This window comes from Sinohyriopsis cumingii, unplaced genomic scaffold (assembly GCF_028554795.1).
Source record: "Sinohyriopsis cumingii isolate HCF-2022 unplaced genomic scaffold, ASM2855479v2 utg000624l, whole genome shotgun sequence".
Classification (NCBI taxonomy): Eukaryota; Metazoa; Mollusca; class Bivalvia; order Unionida; family Unionidae; genus Sinohyriopsis; species Sinohyriopsis cumingii.
The window spans coordinates 564,586-587,355 of NW_028315919.1; the positions used below are offsets into that span (position 1 = coordinate 564,586).

At 34.9% G+C, this 22,770-nt stretch overlaps 1 protein-coding gene across 2 annotated transcripts in view; it reads right to left on the reverse strand.

Annotated features, from left to right (window-relative positions):
* The window catches only part of LOC149773571 (small subunit processome component 20 homolog), a 169,552-nt gene that overhangs the window by 139,657 nt on the left and 7,125 nt on the right, over positions 1-22,770 (reverse strand). For both annotated transcript variants that reach the window (XM_089946373.1, XM_089946372.1), the window contains exons 3-11: positions 20,953-21,019; positions 19,924-19,985; positions 16,992-17,062; positions 14,766-14,960; positions 13,785-13,869; positions 9,545-9,604; positions 3,263-3,340; positions 2,425-2,583; positions 8-166 (exon numbers count right to left, since the gene is read on the reverse strand). In XM_089946373.1, the coding sequence (XP_089802499.1) occupies positions 8-166; positions 2,425-2,583; positions 3,263-3,340; positions 9,545-9,604; positions 13,785-13,869; positions 14,766-14,960; positions 16,992-17,062; positions 19,924-19,985; positions 20,953-21,019 (936 nt within the window). The remainder of the gene's footprint in view (positions 1-7; positions 167-2,424; positions 2,584-3,262; positions 3,341-9,544; positions 9,605-13,784; positions 13,870-14,765; positions 14,961-16,991; positions 17,063-19,923; positions 19,986-20,952; positions 21,020-22,770) is intronic.

Consider the following 22,770-nt stretch of genomic DNA (forward strand, 5'->3'; position numbering starts at 1 on the left):
CTTCTACCTTAGCTAAAGAGTCCGGCTGACTAAGCACAAGTCCTCTTTTGTATGTAATCCAGAGGTTGATCAATCTCAGTAGTCTCTCTAAGGCTTCTGCTGAGGAAGTCTTCTCGTCAGGGTCTTTGGCAGACTGCCACGAACTGTGAAAGCTGTTCAGAGAGTCCTGTTATCAGAAAGGAAATTATCTTTAATAATAATTTCTTAATATATACATAACTGATATGATTAACATAACAAATAAGGAATTAACTTCTGATACCTCCTGAAAAAATACATAAAAACTATTTTCCCTCCATATACAACACATACAACAAAAACAGTATCAATAGAAAGGAACTCTTCCTGATTCCATTGTAACTGCCTTCAGAACTATTGGTTGATGGATTTAACTTTGTGCAGAATAATGGCAAGGGGAAGAATTCAGTTCTTTTCATATACTGCAAACAACATATTAACATTCATCACCCTGGACTGTATGACATACATCAAAATAGGAGCACCACCTGTATGAAACATATTTGACATGCTAATTTGAATATTCAGGTTAGTTCTCTTTATTATTATTCTTTACCTTAAGTCTGTTAAAATACTAACTATTGACCCATGCTTTTCAGGATAATTTTAGCCATCAGATAGATTGACTGAAAGACAATAATAAGCACTCACTCATGGTTGCACAGTTGATTTGTGTTGATAAAACATTAACACTTGTACAGGACAAAGGCATTCATTACTGCTTTATTACCTTCAAAGTCTCCTTTAAACCTGAAAATAGTATATTCCCCGCCCCCTTCTCCCAATCTAATGGTCAGTTCCAAATGTAAATGTATATTCAATTTTCTACAGAGATAAAATCTCTCATAATTACAGTTCTGACAATGCTAGCGTTGTGGTTGTCAAGAACAACTAGATTCTGACCAGGACTCACTCAGAATCTGGCAAAGATATTTGAACACCAACACCATCCAGTCTCTATGAATACTAATGTCACTTGCATTACCTTTAAACCCCCTATGAACTACTGAGAGTGGCAAAGAATACATCTAACCAAAACCTATATTTTGCCATCCAATGGACTTTAAAGACAGAAACCTGGTGTATGTTTTCAGTGTGGAATGTGAGTGTTTACACATAAGTGTACGTGTAATGTGACAATATCTGACAATATTAAGTCAGCCAACTATTTGTTCTTTACATGTGCATTAATTGCTTATAACAAGACAAAGAAATTAATTTCTTTTATTTAGATTTGAATTTCCAAGCATTTTCTATAGGTTTATATGAAAAGTTAGCTTATTCTCAATTGGACATCACTGTTCTGGTCACACGCAATGACACCCCCTTGGGACCTCAATATGCACTTTTTGAGTCTTAAAAAAAACCCAACATTGTCAGTTGGGGAATATGGTTGGTGTGCTACTGTCCAAAAGGAACTTCAAGGAAATCAAGATAAGACCCCTTCTTACTTTTAACTTCCAACCCTGATGAGACCGTCTCAGTAAGGCAGTTGATTTTTTTTCCATAAGTCTGACTAGTTTTCAGTAAGGTATAAAACATCATAAACTGCTATTGTAAAACTGGAAAACATTTAAAAGATCAGTATTTGAAACATGCAACAACAATAGACATCATGTTCAACTGAAAAGTTTGTAAAGTACACACAGAACCTATTTACTACTAGTACAGTTGCACAAACTTCAGTTCCAAACCCTATGCAGCTCAGTGGCTTGTTGCTATCAACCTGATGTAATTCTTGGATTTTGTTCCATTTCACATGCTGACAGCAAACATATCTCCTGCCACGAGACATATTCAAATTGGCATGTGATGTCCAATAAACATAACTGTGTCCCTTCCTGCTTTTATTCACAAAAATCTGAATATTCCATTATTCTTCAGTGTTGATTATCAAGAGGCTTATTTTCCTTTTCGTATTCAACAAGCATCGCTTGCTGTTTGCCATATTTTAAAAATTCTATAATCAACAGTTTGATCAGACAGATGCATTGTATGAAAAAATATATGCAGTTTAAAGCGTATAAGATCCTGCTGTAGAATCAGTCTGGCTAACTCTACTATTCCTATAAGAAACCCAGATCAAAATAAAACATGGATGAACTAATTATCCGGATTTTTCTGCAATCATTGTTCCATAGTTTTTGCTTTTATTCCGTAAGTCCATATTTTAAGGGTCATTTTCATAAGACTTACAGCAAAACTGTAAGAGTTGGTAGATCTACAAGTGCTGAAACCATCTGATACTCTTCAGCAATAACAAGATTATCAAATTAGTTGCTGTGGTGGTCATATTGAATGACATACTGATACCATTTTCATTTAGAACCAAGAAGACATTATAAGATGTCTGCTGGTAGAAACTGCATGTTGATATATATGTAAAATATTCCCGTTTTCACTGACCAGAATACACTGCCACATGGGTGTCATGTGTTCCTTGTTACTATGGTACGCCATGGATTGTATCATGCTGCCCAATACCCTCTCCACCACATCCAGCTTTGGAGTCTCCAGCTTTCTGTCCTTGGGGATACAAAGTTTCTGTAGTAATATGGGCAGGATCTAGAAAAAAAAGAGAGCACATTAAACTATACCTAACATGAAATTGAAAACAGCATACAATTGACAAATATTCTTAATTTTGTTATTTTAACCAAACGTCATTATTTTATGTCTTTATGAAGGTTGCTTATTGAAAACACAAAGTGCTTTTTCTCCTGAGTACTGCATTTAATCTCAACAGACTATGCCAATATCATTTAATATACATAGTTTAACTTGATTATGTGTCAGAATGTTGAATTAAAACTGACCAAGATCTGCAGGTGATGAATACAACACAACACTGTAAAGATGTTTTCTATTCTACATGTCAATACAGTCATTTATTGACCTGTTCAAAGTGTGTATTAAAAATGTTCATTCATGGTGGTCTGTTTTATTTATTAAGTTACAAATTTAGAAAATCTATACAGCAGCCAACTAATGATTCTCTCACCATCATATGACATAAAAAAATAGGCTTTTATCTCATTAACGTACATAAGGATGCTGCTAATCTTACTATCCAACAATAATAATAATAATAATAATAATAATTACAGTTTAATATTAACTAAATTACAGTACATTTACTGTTAATAATGGAGCCCTTCTTCATTTGACATAACATTCCTACACAGGATCATACATTTTGGGTTTGATACTGGCAATGTTAAGTAAATTATCTATGGAAACTGACCTTACTACTACAGCTGTGGAACTGGTTCTTGACCCCCTTTATCATTTGAAACATCAGACGCCCAGATCCCTCACATTTCTGGAACATAAATTTACATCATTAATGAATATGCCTATATTGTATATGCAAGCAAGCTGTAATGAACACAGCTACTCCACTTCCAGAGACATCTTCACTGGTTAACATCAATTTCTTTGAAGCCAGAAGTTCTGCTGACTAGTTACAACTGAAATTTTACTAGCCATCAGACAACTGAAATTATGAAAGCTACTAGTCCAACAGAAATTATGAAAACTGTCTGGCAAATTATGAAAACTACTAATCTGAAAAATTATGAAAACTACTAGTCTAACAAATTATGAAAACTACTAGTCCAACAGGAATTTGCTAACCATGAGCTTGCAGCAGACTACTGTTAATTTCGAGCCCTGGGTTGAGGATGGATGGGCATAATTTTAACACAAGGACAATTACATGCTGCATGATGAAGTGTTTTATTTAAATTTTAAGAAATGTCAGTATGACCAGCCTTTCAACACAAGGAACTCTAATGAGATCTTTCACAATGTCCACCAGACACATCAGTATCATCTTCATTTAAGACCAATACATAGTGAAAATCATTTTGTGAAAACACCATGTTAATATATGGCCAACCCTTTACATGAAGTAGTAGTGACAATATTTTCCAGACTGCCTCCTTGGTATCATATGTCAGATCAGCACTTTTTTTTAAACTTAGGACCAACTAGACATCATAATGAGTCTTGTAGTGAAAACCCATCATCGATACAACCATCCATTCTGGAACAGTAGCAATAATGTTCTCAAAATGGCCATAATTGTGATCATATCTGATGTCCAGGAGGCATCATTTTCACTTAACAACAACTAGACCCTTAGTTGAATGTGAGTATAAAGTTTGAGGCCAGTACTTTCAATAGTTAAGGAAGAGTAACAATGAGAGAACTATGCTCATGGTCAGGCAGCCACTAAACAACAGACCATTGTTGTTGTTGTTGTTGTAGGGTTTAACACCATTTTTTAGCACAAGATAGGCTATACATGGCGGCCAGTATAATTGGTGGAGGAAGAACCCTGGAAAACCCCGGGAAGAACCACCGACCCCATGAGAAGCTACTGGCAGGCTTTCTCACGTACTCATGTTAGCCAAGCCTGAGACTCAAACTCACGGAGACAGAGGTGAGATGGCAGTGATCTGTAACAGTGAGCACTTTAGACCACTCAGCCACTCAAGGCCCCACAGGCCACTGTATAACTCTCTTGTATTTAACAAGCAGATCAAAACAAACATGAGTCAAACACATTTAGCATAAACAAAGATGAAACAAATTTAGCGACAGTATAAATATATATATATATAATAACAGAAAATATTCTTAGGAATATTCTATGTCTCATGTACCCACCGCATCGCCCAGTGCCTGATGCAGCTATGTTTTCATTTTGCATTGAAAAAGTTACAAGTGCAAAGGTTATTTAACACAGAGATTCTGCATTCTACTGTCAAAATGTGACAGCCATCTCACCCTCCCCAGGTTTCATAGCTACTTATATCAACAAGTGGACAAAGCAGACCTGATACTGCTTAGATGACAGTTGTAAAAAGTCATCAATAAGTGGGATTTCACTCATAATCACAAAACGTCTCAGAGATCTATATGCCTACATGCACAGTTTGATCAAAATCTGAATCTAATACACAGCTTCTCAAATTTCATCCAATATCAGATAACAAAATGACTCATTTGTATGTGTAGATGTTATTCATAATCCAATTCATCCAAGAACTTGATGACACAAGTTGCTATACTCCATCTGCTCATAAATCCAATCTCTAGTAACAAGCTCAGACAATTACATGCCAAAAAGCTTAATTAATGTGCATAGCATTTACATATAATCAACATAATCCGTAATCTTGATGGTTTGAACTTACACACAGATTATAGAATGATCAACAAACCAAATGCAAGATATCTCATTACTACATATGTATGCTGCTCATCATCAAACTAATTAAAGATCATGATGATATAAATGTCCACCTACATAACAAGTTTAATCATATTGTGTTAAAAAAAATACAGTCTAACTCTGCTAATCAAAGGCAAGGACTCCTCATTTATATGTGTGGATGTGATACCAAATCCCTTTCAATACAATCATTGCTGACATAGTCACTGTCATTGTTATTGTATCCACTGCCAGAATAAGTGATACAAATCCAATCCAAACATTGCTGACACAGTCACTGTCATTGTTATTGTAACCACTGCCAGAATAAGTGATACAAATCCAATCCAATACATTCACTGCTGACACATTCACTGTCATTGCTATTGTAACCACTGCCAGAATAACTGATACAAATCCAATCCAATACAATCACTGCTGACACAGACACTGTCATTGTTATTGTAACCACTGCCAGAATAAGTGATACAAATCCAATCCAACATAATCATTGCTGACACAGTCACTGTCATTGATATTGTACCACTGCCAGAATAAGTGATACAAATCCAATTCAATACAAATATTTTTTAAAAATAAGTATAAACCTGCTTACACAGTTATACTATAATTATTTTCAACAAAGAAATCTAACCTTTTATAAACAGAAACCTACCAGAAATATGTGTATGTGCCCTTCTTGGTCATTATACAATGTGTTCTGGCCATATGTGACTCCAAATGAGAACACCATAAATTATATATTGTATTTAATTTTATTTTAATTTTAAATACCTCTATTACAGTACTGTCATTAAAAATTGGTATAAGTACTGCCCTTAATCAAGCAATTTAATATGGTTGTTTATAAAACTTCATAAAACTTGAAAACATTACAGAGTATATACAAAAGAAATTAATGATACAGTAAAACCTGTCATGAGCGACCTCTGCTATGAGCGACCACCTGTCATTTCCGACCACAATCGTAATGCACGGATCGATTTTACTATATAAACGCTCTGTTATGAACGACCACCTGCTCAACGCAACCAGCGACCACGATTTCTTGGCAAAATATGCATTTTGACACTGCTATGAACGACCGCCTCACCAAAAAAACAAAACAGATTGACACCACTGACCTTAACTTAATCCTTTGTAAACACTAGACCTCGGGATAAATGTAGTATGCAAACAAAGTGCACATTAAATAACACTATAGTTGAACAACCATATATCGAGATAAACACCTCTAACCATCATTTAATCCTTTGTAACAAAGACTGCATACATAGTAAAGATTGCTTTAATAAAGTATTTTTAAAAAATGTGTCTTTCTACAGTATCAGTTTTGTGAAATTTACAACTCCAGCATACGGTGTCATTTGTAAACTGCAGTAAATCAGACTAAATTACATGTCACTAACCACCATTGTAGTGCCGAAGTCATGTGAATTGCCAGTAAGAGTAACATCAAAGGGAGTAATGATGCCTATACGCAGTCAATTTAGAGGTTTGTATTTTTTCTTTATCTTTATGAAAACTCACAAAACGCCATTAGTCCTTCTGTCCCAGTGAGAAATTGTTTGAAAGGGCTTCAGTGTAGGTTTGAGTACATCGTTTGTCTTTCCAGTTAATCCATAAGGCCTGGAGGGTGAAAGAGCTCATTGTCTTTAATACTAGTAAGTGAGAATCATTTCCGGATATTTTTAAAATTATTTTTTATTTCTTTTGTTAGTGTTTCACCAAGCCACCATCTGTTTACCTGGGTGCAGATGGTCGCAACCATTGTTTATCGAGCTGTAACGCTCTTGATTTAAACTTCGTCTCAGAATAAATGTATTGTTTCTTGATGAGTTAATTATGTCTTTTGGTTTCATTCATTGGTACATAATATATATTTATTCCACATTTCCCCAAAACCTGATAAAAACCGATAGTCTTTAAAATGTCAACACTAATAACAATGGCAGAACCTCCGCTGAAAAAAAGAAAAATTTTAACACTGGAAGAAAGGATTAATGTCACTGAAAGAAATGAAAAATGGGAGACTGCTTGCAAAATAGCAGTCAGCTTAAGCGTCAGTAAAACGCAAGTTCAAAATGTAATCAAAGACAAGGAGTCCATTAGAAACGAATGGCAGAAAGATGCACAAGCACAGAAGAAATATGCCACGGCACAACGGACAGTTTACGGAGATCTGAACGAGCAAGTATGGGAGTGGTTTTGTGTTGCAAGGAGTAAAAACATACCAGTAAGTGGAAAGTTGATTCAGGAAAAGGCTATAATTGAGATACATGTTCAGACCAAACAGCTGAGTAAAACATGTCAACAAAGTATAATGGATTTTTAAAAAAAAAAACAAGTGAATAAGTGTATAGAATTATATACATCATATCTAACTGTTCATTTTTTGTACATATTAATGTGATGCTGAAATATAAATTTTATTCTCGTTGTTTGATAGATGTATATCTTTTATTATATAAAGATATTTTGAGAGGAATGCATGCAATATTTAACAAGATTTATGAATAAAGGATATGATACATGTACAGTGAGTATGGGTTTTATTTATTTGTCAACAATGCTAACTATTGACGCTGAAAACCAGTCCATTTTCACACACCTCTTATGAGAGACCACCTGTCTTGAGAGACCGCTTTTGGTTGGCAGAAGGGGCGGTCTCTCATAACAGGTTTTACTGTACCACAAAGTAATGTGAGGACCAAAAGAGAATTGTTATAATTGGTATATACTGCATTGCCAATCAAGATAATTGTGTTGTCATATTAAGAGTCAAATACAGGCTCAAGTAAAAAATATCTACACACAGTACATAAATGAGGATACAAGGAACTGTATTATTGTTAAACTGTGAATACTACTGCCATGGTACCTACCCTTGTAGCCCACCTACAATACTGAATCAGGGCAATTTGCATCCAAATGCAGTATATAAATGCGGACACAAGGAACTGTATTTTTGTTAAACTGTGAATACTATTGCCATGGTGCCTACCCTTGTAGCCCACCTACAATAATGAATCAGGCAATTTGCATCCAAACACAGTATATAAATGAGGTCAGAAGGAACTGTATTATTGTTAAACTGTGAATACTACTGCCATGGTGCCTACCCTTGTAGCCCACCTACAATACTGAATCAGAGCAATATGTATCCAAAACACATTATATAAATGAGGACACAAGGAACTCTATTACCATTAAATTGTGTAAAGGCCATCAAAAGAAACTTATCCCACTGACCGACCACAACTATTACAAATGTAAAATTAATTTAAAAACCCAATTTCATGTATGCTAACCTTGACCTTTTATATATTGTTCACAGGCTATATGGAAATGCCTTTAAGTGTATTTTAAACCTATGAAGCAGATAAAAAAATGAGGAATCTTAAGGAAAATAGTTGGTTTTAGTTTGACACAGCAAAACAAGTAGGCTATTTAGTGTCATGCAACTGGAGTAAGCTGCTATGTTCAGATAAGCATCACAGTAGCTGACTCAGGCTAATCTAAAAGCAAAATTCACACCTGCAGCCTCTGATGGTAGATTTGAACAGACAGCCTTTCAATTGTGAGTCCAGCATGCCCACCACTAAGCCACTGATGCATTTTAAAGGAATGTAGACTTCTCTTGTGGAACCCAAAAAAGCAATTTTAGCTCCTGCGACTTTGACCTTTGGCCTCAAGAATAAACAAAACAGGGATTTCAATACAAATTAGATCCTGAAAACTTCATTTATCATGCAGATTTTTTTTCACATGATTTGCCCATGACCATGACATTTCACCTCCTGACCTCAGGAGAAAAAGAATATTTTTGAACTGGTGCTATTAGGTTATTTAGTGTTGAGGCAACTGGAGTAAAGTGCCTTGCCCAAGGACATACTATGAATGCCAACCCAGGCTGGTTCAATGGTAGGAATCAAACCCACAACTTTCCAGTTATGAGTCCAACTTACTAACCATTGAGCTACCATGATTCCCGTTACACATAATAGGGAGCCGCCCCTTCCTAAGTGTAGTCTACCTATTAAGTTTGATGAAAATTAGGCCAAGAAAACTTGACACCATTCAGACAGGAAAATAACATTTCAACCACTGCAACCTTGACCTTGGACCTAGTCAATTGATAGACTAATGCCTATACCCATGGTTAAGCAACATATGAAGTTTGAAGAAGAAAAAAAACAGATGGCAGCAAACTAAAGTTTCGTTGCAAAAACTGCCTTGTTTATAGACAGACTGATAAACTGGTATCGTTAATTGTATACTCACATCTGGTTCCTTACTCAACTCCAGTAGCATAAAGTCAAACAACTGGCTTGGCTCTTTGGCCTAGAAACAGAAACATTATGAGAGCACATCTTTGCAAGAATTGGTATTCTCAGAACTGATTTAATTATGTTACAGAAAACAGTATAAGCATTTATATAATGTTAGCTAATACAACTGTGTAATACAGTGAATTCACTATTTTTATTTACTGAATATCAATTTTTCATGATTGCTACAAAGCACAAATTTAAAGACCAAATGAACAACAATCCATAGTGGAAAGCAAAACTTTTAGTAGATTATATTTCTCCAATAATACTTACCAGATTACACTGACATTAGGACAAGTCACTGATATCTCCAAATCCAGCCCTTAATGTTACCCACAAGACTGACACCATTATACCTGTATATAACCAGTTTTCACTTCAGAGAAACCTATAGTAGGATGCTTGCATTGTGTGGAACAGTTAGAGGGATTTTTAGCAATATGATCAGGTAAGTATTATTGGAGAAACAAAATTTAATTTTTTTTAAATTTGCTTTCTCTGTCAAATACATTACGAGAAAAGATAAGAAAAGAAGGAAAGACCAAGAAGCCTTCCTCTATCTGTGTCCTGTGGCCAGAGTATTGCTGCTCTACTAAAAAGATACACTTTTCTCATAACATAAATTTAGCACAGCCAAAGACAATTTGTTAATACACACAACAGTGTGATTCTGCACTTGATTATCATCTTACTATCAAAAGTTCTCCAGGTGAATCCAGCGTAGTAAATTCCCACCTAGGTCCAAGATTGTGCTTTCATAAATTTGGTATGATTACTGTCTGGGCAGCTACCACTGGCCCGACAAGATTCAGCGCTTACCTTTGATAGGTCATATCACAAAAGGAGAAGCTGGAGAAACTAGCCTGGGCATTAAGTCTTGAATTGGGAAATTATGTTCAAAGGTTAGGCTCATGGAAATTGCTTGCATTTTATGAGCCAAAATTTGTAGCAGTCATACCTGATCCTAAGAGATTTTAGATTATTGTGACTTGATAGCCCCCTTTAACCAAGTGGACATGTGTCTTGTTTTCTTGCCTTCAGCGGTATGACTAGGCTTTGATGGTTTTAATGGATAACATCTGTTTCTATCAATATTTCGATCAAAGGAAGGAAGCAAATAGTAATTTATTGGTAGCCCAGTAATGGCAGCCTGTTCTTAAACAAAACCAAGTTGGAACAGAAACGCATGTAATTCAGATCCATGGATAGGACATGTTGTTCAGATCCATGGATAGGACATGTTCAGATCCATGGATAGGGCATGTTCAGATCCATGGATAGGACATGTTGTTCAGATCCATGGATAGGACATGTTGTTCGCTTAACCAAAAAAAGTCATATGATACGCTTCAGTGAGGTGGAAGAAAGAGGCTCAAACATGAACGAGTTGAGACCCATGAGAGGTTCTATTTTTGAGAAAAAAAAAGTGAGTAAGTGTGGTCTGGAGATGATGAAGCCAGAGATGTCTTAATGTTTGAAAATTACTGAAAAGCATCCTGTTAATGTGACATTGGTTAACTTCTTGTCTCAAAGAAGTTATAAAGTTGGGGAATGGAGGTGGAGAGTGGTGTAATATCACTGATGTGACACAAGTCACTGAAAACATGCCATTTTGTCTTCGCATGCCTTCAGATTGAAGGGCCTTCAAGCTTTTGCAGTCCTCTCCATGACTGAAGCTTTCAACCCCATTTTGTGCAGTACGTCCATGGCAAGAGCCAAGCATAAAGGGGGAGTTTCAAGGGATGCTGATGGAATTGTGACAACCTTGGCTGCATAAGAAGGGTAGGGATTGCTATTAATTAACAGGGTACATTTCATGCAAAGGCAGGCAGATTATTGATACTGATTTGTCTCATCATCAAAACTATTTTGCAGTCTGTTCCCCCCATCTTCTGAATTACTTTTGGGATCAAGACTGATGGAAGGAAGGTGTATACCAAAATAAGCAAATACATTGCAAGTGTATCCTTATGAGCACTATTTATATAGGAGACATGTTATTTGTACATGCTCACAACTCTGAACTGCTTACACTTCATACACATTATGATCATCACTGTAACGAGGAACAAAAAACAAAAAACAAAGTGCATACAACAATTTATAAAATACTGAATTAAATCTAAATCCACATTAACCAAATTAACAGAAGTGTAATCATTTAAATGTACAGTGCTTAAAAGTTTTTACCAGTGAGAATTATATGTTACCAACCAAAATTACATCTGGAAATGAATTGTATGACAGTCGCTAAATCTGAAAAAATTCACCTGAATTTAAAATAAAATGTATACACCATATATAACAACATTTTGAATAGCTATAACCTAAAAAAATAGGATGGATGAATTTAAGTATATAACAAATTTAATTCTTGGAGATCCATTCAGCAAAAGTTGAATAACTGATTACAGTTACATACAGGTATAACAACAGTAGCCACCTCATAGGCAGAAAAAGAAAGGCAAGCTGAAGATTTGCTTCACTTTGATTACATGATGTGTAGACATAAATACATTTCTTTCAAGAGGACTGGATTCTGAGAAACAATATAATCTCTGCTGTGGAAACAAATATATCCCCTTCCATGTAAACAAATATATCCCCTTCCATGTAAACAAATATAACCCCTTCCATGTAAACAAATATAACCCCTTCCATGTAAACAAATATAACCCCTTCTGTGTAAACAAATATAACCCCTTCCATGTAAACAAATATAACCCCTTCTGTGTAAACAATACATTCCATTCCTCAATCAATGAATTTAAGTAGCAAATTTAAATATATTAACAAATTGCTGCAACATATGTGTGAATGAACATAATCAAATCAACACCTACTAAAAATGAAGTTTATCTACAAGCCTTTCAATAAACAGCTCTCCCCCATTTAACATGCTTCATCCTAACGTGATGATGGATGGGTGGTATTTTTATGGACCCCATCACTCAAGTCAGACCAATGTATAGTAATATGCATTGACACAAAACAAGGTGACAATTAATACTGTATCTTCATTCCTTTTCAAAACACCATCATTTAATAAAACGTTGATAATGCCCGCTATACTACAGTTTGATATATTAGACTATTCTCAATATATCGCAGTTCAGTACATCGCGTGGCTCTCAATACAATGCAGCCCTTTAGGATACTAACTACTGTATTATAATGGAGGAGATCTGTACAATTCCAACTGTTATATTAAATACCTGTGTGAACTATGTAACACTCAAATATATAGTAAACACTGGCCATCAATGACCAAGAAAACAAACAAAATGGACATAAAATCATTCAGGTTATGTAGTACAAGGTTCATTCTCATCCTGCCGTGCAATGTCTTAATACTGACTATTTACCTTTCTCTTTTTCAAGATAGGGAGCTCGATACATATCAATTACATGTAATTTAGTTAATCTTTGATGAAATCTTATTGACATGATCGGGTTTTAATTAACAAAGAGAAAGCTACTTTCAGACAGACACCAATACTAATATGAGCATAAGAAGCCCTACTCTTCCTAAAAACCTAACGCCAAGCTGATGGAATCATTAGGAATTGAATTGATGTGAGTTCCTACCTTCCTGATATGAAGCCCTATTCTACCTAAACACCTAACACCATTCTGAGAGAATCATCAGAAACTAATTTGATGTGAGCTCCTACCTTTCTGATATGAAGCCCTACTCTTCCTAAACACCGAACACCATTCTGATAGAATCATCAGAAACTGATTTGATGTGAGCTCCTACCTTCCTGATATGAAGCCCTACTCTTCCTAAACACCGAACACCATGCTGATAGAATCATCAGAAACTGATCTGATGTGAGCTCCTACCTTCCTGATATGAAGCCCTACTCTTCCTAAACACCGAACACCAAGCTGATAGAATCATTAGAAACTGAATTGATGGGAGCTCCTACCTTCCTGATATGAAGCCCTACTCTTCCTAAAAACCTAACACCATGCTGATGGAATCATCAGAAACTGATTTGATGTGAGCTCCTACCTTCCTGATATGAAGCCCTATTCTACCTAAACACCTAACACCATGCTGATAGAATCATTAGAAACTGAATTGATGTGAGCTCCTACCTTCCTGATATGAAGCCCTACTCTTCCTAAAAACCTAATACCAAGCTGATAGAATCATTAGAAATTGAATTGATGTGAACTCCTACCTTCCTCATGAGGAATGCAAAACTCTCAGCAGCAAAGTTTCTGATATACTCCTTGTACTGACTATCAAGCAAGGCTGACATCTTTCTGTTAAAAATAGATGAAGTATTAGTGAATCATGTGTTGTTCAATTTCTTCTACAAAACTAATACAATAACCTTACTTTAGCAGAATTACAATCTCCATATGGAGGTCAATATTTTTCCATGACTTAAACCAATTTTCAGTAAAATATCATGTACTGCTATAGTCATCTTGTTATACATGCATCTGAACAGTTATCAGGCCCCATTTTTACAGGATACAATATCTAGACAAAATATAAAAGCATACAAAGTTTCTTGAATATATCTCAAAGGGTTCAGGAGATATTAAATACACAAAAGTTAGATGGACAGACTTAAACGCGGACACCAGTATACTCACCTAAATTTGGTTGAAGGGGATATAAAAAGAAAAGGCATCTTCATTTCTCCTTGTCAGTGCATTGTTAATTACTGGTCTGTCTACTATTATTTGGGAATTCACGGCTCCAAAACTGTATAGACCCAAAAATCAGATTGCATTTGGAATAATTTGTATAAATGTCTTTGAAAAAGAACAAGTAAGCACACAAATTTTCAATATATACTGCATGCTTTAAAAATGCCCAAGACCTTCACAGTTTTACCGTCATAATTAGGCATTCCTCGGCAAAATGGTTGCTGCCATCGGTCACCTTTTACATAGTTTATAATATTATACATCAATCACCATGATAAAATATACATGACCCACAAAAAACATATTTTCACTCTGGGTCAAAAATTATCATAATAAACCATAACCACTTTGCTTTGATTGCATAAAAACTGACGTTAGAATGACAGTTCTTTTGTGAGAACCATCCTGAACAACACAAGCTAAATTTCTATCAGGTTTAAATGCGTACTCTATTCATTTCTTTGATTTTTGTGATTTCTGTACAGTCTTGTTGCACTCACCTGTACACATCCTGTATATCCCTCAGCATATATCGCCAAAGGAACTTGACTAGATAAGAAAGACATGTGAATATTTTCTCCAGCAGTTCTGTATCCTGGGGGTGGGAGTTCAACAGCCTCACGAGGATGTCAAAGAACTGATAAAAATGCACATAGAAGTCTGACTGCAGGTCCCTTGCCAGCTGGACCACAAGGCTGAAATAGGACAACACCGATATGATCTTGAATATCTAAAGTACTGCATCCACTGTATAAGACAGAGAAATTTTGGAATGTCAGTATACTTTACTTCAGTATTTCAGGTTCACTGGTATATTGTTATACTTCTGCATGTATTTAATTCAAAGATTAAGACTTCATACTATGGTGAAAGCAGTCAACACAGAAAAAATAATGACACTACAGTTATGTCCTTTACTGACAGGTGTATTCTCTGTACTGGCTACAAATGATAAAACACATAATAAAAAAAGACATACAAATCCTTTCCTTTATGACCAAGTGTCCCATATAAAAAGGTTTACTTATGAATGTGTATCTATTATGAACAGGTGTTCTCTATATTAAGACATCAGTTAAATCAGGTTTCATGGTATAAAAGTAATTTACTGGAAAAAAACAAGGCATGTGCATCCAATGTCCTCTTTGTTCTGAGATATAGCAGCCATAAAGGAGCAATGACATATTGCATTGGTCAGCAATAACATATTGCATTGGTCAGCAATAACATATTGCAATGGACAGCAAAAGTAGCAATCTTATAATGATAAGAGTAGCCTGACATCATTTACTGCAATTCTCTACCAGAGGAGTCAGAAATGCTTAATCACGTGTATTTGGACGCAATTTTTTTAATACCTGGGATGCAGAAAATCACTTATACAGGAGTCATCCGTACGCACACATTTGCTGGACGGCAAATATGAACACCTTTTTTTTTCATTATCGTATTCATTTCCAAGTGTAGCCAAATGAGCAGTGCACGTGACCTCGAAATCAAGACATGTTGAGAGTTAGAAAAATGCTGTTTGCAAATTTGGATAAGTATTTTGGGGCAAATTGACGAAGATTGTAATGAGATTCAGCAGAGTGCTAGAAGTTGTTAGAACTGATATTTCACATGGTACATTATGTGTGATGCTTAGCTTAGTGCATGGAGTAATATGTTTCCTTGGCCTGATATAATTCACTCTCACTTTAATGGACAAACACGTTTTATGTCAGTGATGTAAAGAAGTTAGAAAATTAAACTCAATGGCAACCACTGGTTCTACTCATCTGGAAATTTAGCCACTTCAGGTATGAACAATATGTTTCTGGTAGGGGACTGCAACTTATGCTGGTGGAACTCCAGTTTTTGTCCAAAATAGGAGTCTTGGACTCCTAGTTTTAAAATCCTAGAGAGACCTCTGTCCACTAAAATGGGGTAATTTTAATTTGATACCACTGACTTAAGATTATTTATGGTAACTGTCTACCAGTGGTAATCTTATTCAAATGTCACTAGCATAACATCATTTACCATAAATTCTCTATTAAAACAGGAGTATTCTTACAAAGATAACACCAGCTTAACATCATTTACCATAAATTCTCTATTAAAACAGCAGTATTCTTACAAAGATAACACTAGCTTAACATCATTTACCATAAATTCTCTATTAAAACAGCAGTATTCTTACAAAGATAACACTAGCTTAACATCATTTACCATTAATTCTCTATTAAAACAGCAGTATTCTTACAAAGATAACGCTAGCTTAACATCATTTACCATTAATTCTCTATTAAAACAGCAGTATTCTAACAAAGATAACACTAGCTTAACATCATTTACCATTAATTATCTACTGAAGTGGTGATCTTTTAGGGATAATTTTAGCACCAAATCTTTTACTATAATTCTATTAAAATGTGATAATCGTTAAGAGGTCACAATAACTTAACATCATTTCCACTAAACAATTGTAATCTTACAAGGATAACATAAGCTAAACATCACTTGCCATAATTCTCTACTAAACAGCCCCAAACCTGTGTTAAAATTAGCCCATTCCTGACTTTTACAAAATATACAAAGTGTTCAAGATGCTTGTTAGAAAGCCTTCCCAAGGATTAGACCAAGCCCATCTTTTCAAAACATGTACATCGCACAAGCTCCCTGGGCTTTTCAAAGGAGACAAACTACTACTGCTACTACTACTATAATTAGAAGTGACTACTTACTCCAACAGAGGTTCCAGAGCCTGGCAATCTTGTATCTGTAGATGGGTTTGAAGGGACTCAACCAAGAAGTCCTGAAATGAGATAAATTATGTTACTGATAATGATGGATCAGAAACAACATGCGAATCAGGGGATTTTTTGGGCAGGAAATATCTTTACAATGCACTGAATCAATGCCATCCCTCTTCCACTTGAAGTACATTAATGACATTAATGCTTTTGTTGTTTGTTTTGGTGTTTAATGCCATTTGTCAGCACATGATAGGCTATACATGGCGGCCAGCATAACTGGTGGATGAAGAACCCGGGAAAACCCCAGGAAGAACCACCAACACAAAGAAAGCTATTTTCAGGCTTTCTCACATATCCACATTTGGCCAAGCACTTTACACCACTCGGCAACCCAGGGCCACTTTGCAATAATACAAATACTAGCACTAAATTACATAAGCCTGGCTTAGAACCGCAATACAGTGAAACCCTGCTCTAATACAAATTTTGATATGACATGGTCCATTAATCTTACATGAGTTTCACTAATTTCTCCTGAATTTGTAAGTACTGCAAAATTTCAATCCCAGCCTAAATGTGGGTTTAATTTTTTTTTAGATCTGGGGAGAGTTGTATATTCTTAAAGCAAGTTAATCTTTGTTTAAATGAATTTTGCTTCAAATAAAAAAAAATTCAACAGCTTCCACTTATAAGTATACATTGCAAATATGTCATCTTAACCTATTTGTATTTAACTATAAACAATGATCATAATAATTCTTCCTTGTGTTTGTCTGGCACTGATTTACCGACAATCAACACAACGACACTTTTACAACAGGGCCTGGCAGGTGACCGTCAAGTGTTCAACTAACTAGCAGCTGATCATCACTCAGTCCGTATAAAAGCAATAAACTTTATCCCTAAAGTATATCCATCAATAAATGAAACAAAATATTTTGTGCATAAGGTACTGAAAAGATCAGGAAATTTTACTGATTGTTGTTCAACAATTGTTTTGGTTATTGCCACACGCACCACTCCCTCAATAACTCACACAAAAGGATCCAAAAACTGACTGCAGCTTAAGCACTGGTGCAAGTTATAGAGAGATCTCTGAAAAATTATGAATAGGATGGATATAGACAGTGGGAAGAGGGCGAGATGACATTGATAAATGGTTGAATACTTGTTTTACAATCAAATTGGAAATAATTATTGATAAAAAGCTTTTACTAATGAAACTATTAGCTGTTTTGTATCAACTGCCTTAATTTCAAGATAACTAATCCCTGAAAGATGGTTGAAAACATTGCTCAAAATATTTCAACACAAATTACATTTGTACCAGCAGAAACACCATATATAATGTGTATTATTATGTCAAATGAACGTGAATACATTCTAGTGATATTGCTGATTCAGAACAAATCAAGATTTTTTTAAATAAAAAGTGTAGACATTTATATTACGTAATAAAGTCAAAATCCAAGTTTTTTTAAATTCTGTTTAGTAAAATATTGACACTGTGATTACATTTCAAGTAACAGAAAAATTTCTGCTCACCCTTGTGCAAACCTCTGTGTGCCTATTTAGTAATTTAAACTGTGAAACTCGTCTCTCCATAATGAACCCTATTTGTGAAAGTTGACCTCATGTATAGAGGATGCCTTTTGTTTGGCTTCATTGATATCCTTGATGAATGAGTAGGATCAACTACTGATTAGTGTTAGATACTTCAATTATATTACCTACATAATAATATTTAAAATAATGTTTGATTGGTCAATTGCAATGGGCTGATCCGACATGTGACCATGACTGCTAGTTCATAAGCAGGCAGGATTTGCATGTCCTTCATCTCTGTTATTCTACCCCCATTATTCTGACTTGATATGAAAGACATAATTAACACAACAATACCAAGCAAATTCATTTTTTATTGATTGTAATAATATTCGCTGACTTGTCTTGGTATTGCATGACACATTATATCACACTTTGTAGAACCCAATATCATGGTATAAAAGGTTTAACTTTATAACCACAAATGGTGAGTCTCCATTCTAGGAAGCTGAGTAGAGGAAAAATGATATGCCCTAGACGGTAATAGTCCCTGCATCTAGGTCTGAATTTTATCAATGTAACTTAAGTCTAAGCTTAGACAGTCTCTGCATCCAGGTCTAGATTTTATCAATATAACTTAAGTATAAGCTTAGACAGTTTTTGGATCCAAGTCTATCAAGCATCAAAATAACTGAATTCTAAGCTTAGACAGTCTCTGTATCCAGGTCTGAATTTTATCAAAATAACTTAAGTCTAGGCATAGTCTCTGCATCCAGGTCTAAATTTTATTAATATAACTTAAGTCTAGGCTTTATAGAAAGTTTCTGTATTCAAGTCTATCAAGCATCAAAATAACTGAAGTCTAAGCTACAGTCTCTGCATCCACATCTGGATTTAATTAACCAACCTTAAGTCTCAGCTTAGACAGTCCCTGCATCCAGTTTGGATTTTATCAACACAAGTTTAGACTAATATCTGTCTTTAACAGTCTAGCTCAAGTCTGACCAAACATATGTCATAAATCTAAACTTAAAATTTTGTGATGCACTGGCGACATTACAACCAGGATTTCCAAGTTTCTAGTCTGGACTCTGAAGTTCCAAATTTTAATCGATCTTTTCATATATGCTGGAGTCTAAGCATGTGAGAACTTGTTGTCCAGGACTACCATATTCAAAGTCATCATGTCAGCTTTGTAAATCAGGTAGTATTTAAAACCTGTTGATGGATGACACTCAAGGGATTAAAAACATATCCTTTATGGGCAAGAGTCCTTTCTGAACAGGTATTAAACACATGGCGGTTGCCACAAAGAGATGCTTTACTTTTTACTATTATGTATGCAAGCATGTGTGAAATAAAATAAATTATAAACCTCATGATGCACCAGCTGTGGAAAGGTCTGGACCTTGTCATGGACTTGGTGATAGAAGTCAGCTGAAATAAAACAAATACTGCATAACTGTTGTATAAATAAATACACTGAGCACTTAAATGATGTTAAATAAATGAAACATAGAAACTAAGTCTTTCAAGATTCCCGATCTATCTGTTAATGTGTCCACTCTAAAATATTTAGCTTGATAAATTTACTAGATCATTTTATTCTGCCAAAATCATTTGGTTAACTAGAATCTCAAAGTTCTTGCAAAAGTCAGGATTCACTTGTATAATGCCAAGTCTCACTTACAATCTACCATGCATATGATTTACAAAAAATTTAACTGAAAACGCTCAAAAAAATTGATGTATTTCTATTCAACTATAAAGTGAGGCAGAGGAGAAGTGATGGCCAAAGACATCAGTGCTAGATAGGTAATCATTTTGGAAGACATGAAATATATCCAGCTATCTTTGAAACAGTACAAATAATATATATTTTAACAATTAACTAATCTTACCCCAGTCTAATGAATTAGCTTTTGCATAACAGTAAAAGTGCACAGGAAAAAGTTGAGTAATATAATATGTTGTATGTATCAATAAATTTTAGTTTTCTCTGTCACTGCAGTCTTGAAGGTGTAGAACAGGCTCAGTGCACCCTCTCAAATGTCACAAGTTACTACCATTCTGATCTTGCAACCGAAAGGGTTTTTGTGACTTTGAATCCTACAATCAGACCAGGTGGGTCTGCTTTCATGATGCATCCTTGACCAAGTCACTTTACTGCAAGTGACTCCACATTAAAAGAGCTATTTATCTCACAGTGACATAAAACATCTACAACCCAACCAACTGCCAGATCCATATACAAGTGCAATATTCCTTAAACCTGTATCAAAATTATTTATTTGTTCAATGGGTTAAAAATTCCTCTCTTGTTAACAAACTGTAAGCCCCACTGAAGCTATATATATTTTCAATATTAAAATGTGCAGAATGAAAAGAGCAGCCTGGTACTTACTGAAGTGTTTAGTACAGTTCAGTTCAACCCAGTTTTCCAATGCTTGATAGAAGTAGGTCCCAGTCTCCTAAAATGTAAGTAAGAAATTTATGCTATTGAGTATTTCTGATAGATAACACAGTATGCAGGCATAAGCAATACAAAAAATAACTAGTAACACTTTTAAGAAATGCTGAAGGGAACGTTTACTACCCTGGTACAGAATGAGTGGAATATCATGTGTATCAGAAAGTCTATCAAAAATACATAGTCAAAATAGTAAAGTTCCCAAAAATCCATGATGTCAAGGATCCTTCTGTCAATCCCATAAAATAAAAGTCACAGATATTCCATCCCTCATACATACAGGCCACTATAAAACTTTGTCTTATCCATAAAATTGCAAAGATTTACTGTATGGTGAGGACTGTTCCAGTAAAATATACATGGGACTCCAGGAAGGTAGTGTCAATATAGAGTAGTTGCCCATAGATAAAATTTAGAATTTTGTATCATTTTCATATGAATTCTTTGAGAAATTTAAAAGAACTCCCTCCCCTGGGTATTGTGTATGTTTAAATGAATAGGCTTAATTTACTGTTTCTATATAATAAAAAAAATAATAATCTCTGTCCACACATCCATTTTAAAGACTCCATTTATGTGTTTTTAAAAAAAGAAAGAAAACACACCAGGACTGATACATGCAGTAAAAAATTTCAAACTGATAAGCACTTCATAATTTCAATTTTAAACAGCACATACAATTAAAAATAAAAATTAAAAAGATGAAATTAGGAAATAAACTCAAAGTTGTACAGTCTGGAAAAGCTGAGGTTTTATATAAATATATTATGGTATTTCAAATGAAAATCTTTCTACAAAAGAATACGTTATCACGGTGGAGGGGGGGTCTCATTCTAGTGGACCTGATTACAAAACAGTTAAACAACATGTATGAGAAAAATATCTTGCAAGGTTTTTCTCTATTATCGGGACTTAAATGTAACATAACAAAAACAAAAGCTATTTGGATTGGAAACAGGAAATTTTCTAATGAAAGAACATGTCCCGAAATGGGCCTAATTTGGTACTCTTCTAACTTTACACTCCTTGGCATAGAATTTTCTCCAGATTTACAACAGATGGTGGAAATCAATTATATGAAGAAACTAACAAAGGCAAAACAAATACTGGCAAGCTGGAGTCAAAGACATCTATCAATAGTTGGTAAAGTAATTGTTGTAAAGACTCTTGTTCTGCCCATATTCATACATCTTTTTTCAGCACTTCCTAACCCATCAGCAAAAGTTGAAGCAGAACTAAATCGCATGTTATTTAAATTTGTATGGGGTGGAAAAGTAGAGAGAATAAAACGTGATATACTAGTTTCCCCAGAAAACGAGGGAGGACTAAATATGATACACATATTTTCATTCATTAGGTATATTAAGATAAGATGGGTTAAAAGATTGCTGGAAAAGGAAGATGGAACGTGGCAGAACTTAGTCAATACAACTATACTCAGAAATAAAAAGGATATTTGGAATTTAGGGAGAAGGAAATTAGAAGAATTTTGTAAGTTCATTAAAAACAGTTTTTGGAGAGATGTAATTTTGGCAGTATCTAAATGGAAAGAAGAACCGCAAAGTCCTAACGAGTATCTATCCATGAGTATTTTAAATTTTGTCCCCCCTAAAATGATCTATCAATACAAATCCTGGACAGAAGCTGGTTTTGAAATTCTGAACGATCTAGTAGATGTTCACGGTAATTTAATACCTTTTGAGATAATAAAACAAAAAACTGGAAGCAATGATTTCTTGAAATACTTCTCCT